The following is a 5147-nucleotide window of genomic DNA, read 5'->3' on the forward strand; positions in this document are numbered from 1 at the left end:
TGAGAGAGAGAGAGAGAGAGAGAGAGAGAGAGAGAGAATCCCAAGTAGGCTCTGTACTCACAGTGCAGACGCGGGGCTGGAACTGACAGACTGATGCGAGGCTGGAATTCATGAACTGTGAGATCATGACTGAGCTGAAATCAAGAGTCAGATGCTTAATCAACTGAGCTACCCAAGAGCCCCTCATTGTTTTTTTGTTTTTTGTTTTTTAAATGATCCTATCAGAGGGGCGCTTGGGTGGCTCAGTCAGTTAAGCGTCTGACTTCAGCTCAGGTCATGATCTCACAGTCCGTGAGTTAGAGGCCCGCGTCGGCCTCTGTGCTGACAGCTCGGAGCCTGGAGCCTGCTTCCGATTCTGTGTCTCCCTCTCTCTCTGCCCCTCCCCTGCTCATGCTCTGTCTCAGAAATAAATAAAAACATTAAAAAAAAATTTAGAAAAAAGTTCTTGTCTGGCACAAAAACAGACACATAGACCAATGGAATAGAATAGAAACCCCAGAACTAGACCCACAAACGTATGGCCAACTCATCTTTGACAAAGCAGGAAAGAACATCCAATGGAAAAAAGACAGTCTCTTTAACAAATGGTGCTGGGAGAACTGGACAGCAACATGCAGAAGGTTGAAACTAGACCACTTTCTCACACCATTCACAAAAATAAACTCAAAATGGATAAAGGACCTGAATGTGAGACAGGAAACCATCAAAACCTTAGAGGAGAAAGCAGGAAAAGACCTCTCTGACCTCAGCCGTAGCAATCTCTTACTCGACACATCCCCAAAGGCAAGGGAATTAAAAGCAAAAGTGAATTACTGGGACCTTATGAAGATCAAAAGCTTCTGCACAGCAAAGGAAACAACCAACAAAACTAAAAGGCAACCAACGGAATGGGAAAAGATATTTGCAAATGACATATCGGACAAAGGGCTAGTATCCAAAATCTATAAAGAGCTCACCAAACTCCACACCCGAAAAGCAAATAACCCAGTGAAGAAATGGGCAGAAAACATGAATAGACACTTCTCTAAAGAAGACATCCGGATGGCCAACAGGCACATGAAAAGATGTTCAGCGTCGCTCCTTATCAGGGAAATACAAATCAAAACCACACTCAGATATCACCTCACGCCAGTCAGAGTGGCCAAAATGAACAAATCAGGAGACTATAGATGCTGGAGAGGATGTGGAGAAACGGGAACCCTCTTGCACTGTTGGTGGGAATGCAAATTGGTGCAGCCGCTCTGGAAAGCAGTGTGGAGGTTCCTCAGAAAATTAAAAATAGACCTACCCTATGACCCAGCAATAGCACTGCTAGGAATTTATCCAAGGGACACAGGAGTACTGATGCATAGGGGCACTTGTACCCCAATGTTCATAGCAGCACTCTCAACAATAGCCAAATTATGGAAAGAGCCTAAATGTCCATCAACTGATGAATGGATAAAGAAATTGTGGTTTATATACACTATGGAATACTACGTGGCAATGAGAAAAAATGAAATATGGCCTTTTGTAGCAACGTGGATGGAACTGGAGAGTGTGATGCTAAGTGAAATAAGCCATACAGAGAAAGACAGATACCATATGGTTTCACTCTTATGTGGATCCTGAGAAACTTAACAGGAACCCATGGGGGAGGGGAAGGAAAAAAAAAAAAAAAGAGGTTAGAGTGGGAGAGAGCCAAAGCATAAGAGACTGTTGAGAACTGAGAGCAAACTGAGGGTTGATGGGGGGTGGGAGGGAGGAGAGGGTGGGTGATGGGTATTGAGGAGGGCACCTTTTGGGATGAGCACTGGGTGTTGTATGGAAACCAATTTGACAATAAATTTCATATATAAATAAAAAATAAAAAAAAATAAATAAAAAAAATAAAGAATAATACTATCTTTAGTGTAAAAAAAAAAAAGTTCTTGTCAGTGATTCTGCATACATGCATTTGTGTGTGTGGGTATGTGAGTGTGTGTGTGTGTGTGTGTGTGTGTGTGATGTAAACAAAAAGCCCCTAAGGGTTTATTTCCTTTTATGTAAAAAAAACAAAAAACAAAAAACAAAAAACCCAGATGTGGGTGGGCCAGGGCTGGTATGTCAACTCCATGAGGTAATCAGAAACCAGAGCTCCTTTTGGCTCTCTGGTCATCATCCTTAGCCCATGGGTTTCATTTTCTCAAGGTGTTTCATGGGGGCTTTTAAGGTCTAAGTTGACTGCTAGAGCTCCAGCCATCATATCCATGTTCCAGGCAAGGAGGAGGAAGATGACAGTACAAAAAAATACTTGAGTATCTCCTCTATGGTGAGCAGTGAGAATTCAGTGAAAAACCAAATTGACTTTGGTCCTTGACCTCCTACAGTCTTAGGGTGGTGGTGGGGGATTCAGACCTTACACACATCACCACACCTAAGTATATACTTACTCATTTAGATTAATGCTATGAAATCAAATAACGGGACCATAAGAGAGAATGGTAGGGAACCTAATTTAGATGTAAGGTTAGGTCTTGATTTTAGCAGCTTCTGGGTAGTTGGTGCCTTTGGACTTCTAGCCAGCCATCTTTGAGTACTGAATAGAGGATGGAAATCTTCATGGTCACCATTCACAAATACCCGTGGTGCTTCTGTTTAAGATGGCTGGGAATAAGTTGTGGTTTTTCTTGTTTCAAGACCAGCTGAGAAGAAGCGCATTGTCTCCAGCCAGGATGGCAGAATGAACTGTGTAGCTGTAAGTTTGAGGTTTTGGTCAAACCTTTATGATATTACTCTGTACAGAGTTTTGGTTATTTTATTTCATTTTTCCTTTCAACTACATTCCCCCTTTCTCCATTCTTTTTAAATGAACAAAATCTGCAAAAGAAAACCCCTCTTAGGGAATAATTACCAAAGCATTTTCTATTCTGAGACTCTCTTCTCTACCTCCTCCCTGTAGGAAGGTGAATAGTATCTTGAAGAGAAGTTAGGAGGAAGTGTTGGGTATTCAGGGGGAATTTTTGGCCGATTAAAGACAAATTCCCAGTGTGACAAAAAGAGAACTTCAGTGGACTAGGGGTTATAATGGAGTTGAGTTTCTCATTCTCATGCCCCCCCTTATGAGTAAATGTAACCCTGAGTAAGTCACAGAGCGGGAAGATTACTCCATGTTGTTCACTGCTGAATCCCCAGCCCCAGCCCTGTGCCTGGCACATCACTGGCCAACAAATACTTGTTCAGTTTTCTCAGTGAATGAATTAATAACCTTTTGGGAAAATGAAACAACTAGTCCCTGTAGATCTGAATTCAGCAATAGGATGGGGAGCCAGGGAGCGAAAATGTGGTGGCCCTCACAGTGCAGAGGAGGGTGCTGCTGGAGTGGGTCTGGAGACCAGGGGTTTGGCTTGCCAGGGTTGTGTCTAGGAGGCTGGGATGTTCATGGGAAGGAGTGGCTCTGAAAGGAGTGCTTTGTCTTCGCTGTTGCTTTTCTAGAAAGACCATTTTCTCTACAGAAAGCAGAAAAGGGAAACACAGCTGGGACCTCCAAGGATGAATGTGCCTCCCCCCTTGCCAGTACACATTTTTGAGCAACTAACTTCAGAGTCCATACCTTTCTGGAACCAATTTGACTTGGAACCATTACCTCAGGATCTGTTAAAGAAGTGAGTGTCCTGTGAGCCTGCGGTAGAGCCAGAGCACCTGCTCTTCTCCGAAGCAGAGAAGGGGCTAGTAGCCTGCTTATTCTGAGTAGGGACAAAACTGTCCCCTTACTTGTGCAGTGAGTTCTTAGACTTACCAGTGTGCCACCATTTACCAAGTACTTACACTTGCCAGGCCCTGTGCTAAATAAATAAGCACATTATGTATATTCTCTCACTTGAACCTCCACGAGAACTGTTACTGTCTTCTAACTTAAAAAAACTTTTTTTAATGTTTATTTACTTTTGAGAGAGACAGAGTGTGAGTGGGGGAGGGGCAGAGAAAGAGGGAGACACAAAATCTGAATCAAGCTCCAGGCCCTGAGCTGTCAGCACAGAGCCCGATGTGGGGCTTGAACTCACAAACCGTGAGATCGTGACCTGAGCCGAAGTCGGACGCTTAACCGATTGAGCCCCCCAGACGCCCCCCGCCTTTTTGTGTTTAAAGTAAGCTCTATGCCCAATGTGGGGCTTGAACTCATGATCCGTAGATCAAGAGTTGCCTGCTCTGTGGACTGAGCCAGCCAGTCGCCCCCCACTCTCTTCTTTCTATAGATGAGTTATGGGTAAGTGGGAGGCAGAAGGGAAATGTGGTTTGGAGTGAGACAACCTTTGGATTTTGCCTTGAAACTTCCTGGTTTTGTGCATTGTGGTAATTTAACTAGCATCTTACATTTCATTCCCTTATTTGCGAAATGGGGGTAAGAAATGCCTGTCCTCAGGGAGCTGAAAACACCTGTTGGTACAGGTATTTTCAGGCCCAAAGTGGAAAATGTATTCAGATTTGTGGCCCTTTTCATCTCTTTTTCCTCAGCCACACTCTCCAGGAACAACTGTCACTGACTGTCTGGCTGTCTCTGTCCCCTTCAGCCTTTTGCCTGATGAAGGGAAAGCCAGGCCTTCTCTGGAGATGAAGACGCAATTGGCCATGATGAAGAAGAAACTTGCCCTGGAGAAGAGCCGACCTGACAGTGCCATTTCTGCAAAGATGTTTTTATCTGTGCACCGCCTCGCCCTGCAGGTAAGAGCCAGGGGGCCTCGGAGAGGGATGTCTAGATGCAAATCCCAACTCGTTACTTTCCAAGGCTGGAGGAGGCGACTTTCTATTCTTTCTCTCTATCCTTCCATGCTGGACTCAAGCCCCATAGAAGGGCTGGGCTGTATGTAGTGAAAGCAAATGCATGGGGAGGGGCTTGAGGACAGCAACATTCTCTGTGTCTTCTGCACTTCCGCACCGTTTCCTCTCTCCATAGCTCCTGGTATGACGTTGCCCGCACTGGGTTCTCAAAAAGTGCTCGTTGGCTAGATGGGTACCTGCATTTGAGGGATACATTTTGGGAAAAGGAAAGGACTTCAGTAGAGCTTCTCTTCTTCTTCCTTTGCCCCTTCCCCTTCCTCTCTTCCCGCCCCTCCTCTTTCTCCATCTCCTCCTTCTCCTTCCCCTCCTCTTTCCCCTCCTCCTTCCCCCTTCTCCTTCTTCTCCCCCTT

General features: G+C 44.9%; 1 protein-coding gene across 1 annotated transcript in view; it reads left to right on the forward strand.

Moving 5' to 3' along the window:
• CUNH9orf43 (chromosome unknown C9orf43 homolog) overlaps window positions 1-5147 on the forward strand; it is a 21001-nt gene that overhangs the window by 10280 nt on the left and 5574 nt on the right. The window contains exons 6-8 of the mRNA XM_040482042.1: window positions 2659-2716; window positions 3454-3623; window positions 4530-4694. Of these exons, the coding sequence (XP_040337976.1) occupies window positions 2659-2716; window positions 3454-3623; window positions 4530-4694 (393 nt within the window). The remainder of the gene's footprint in view (window positions 1-2658; window positions 2717-3453; window positions 3624-4529; window positions 4695-5147) is intronic.

This window comes from Herpailurus yagouaroundi, unplaced genomic scaffold (assembly GCF_014898765.1).
Source record: "Herpailurus yagouaroundi ecotype Mexico unplaced genomic scaffold, PumYag 160, whole genome shotgun sequence".
Lineage (NCBI taxonomy): Eukaryota > Metazoa > Chordata > Mammalia > Carnivora > Felidae > Herpailurus > Herpailurus yagouaroundi.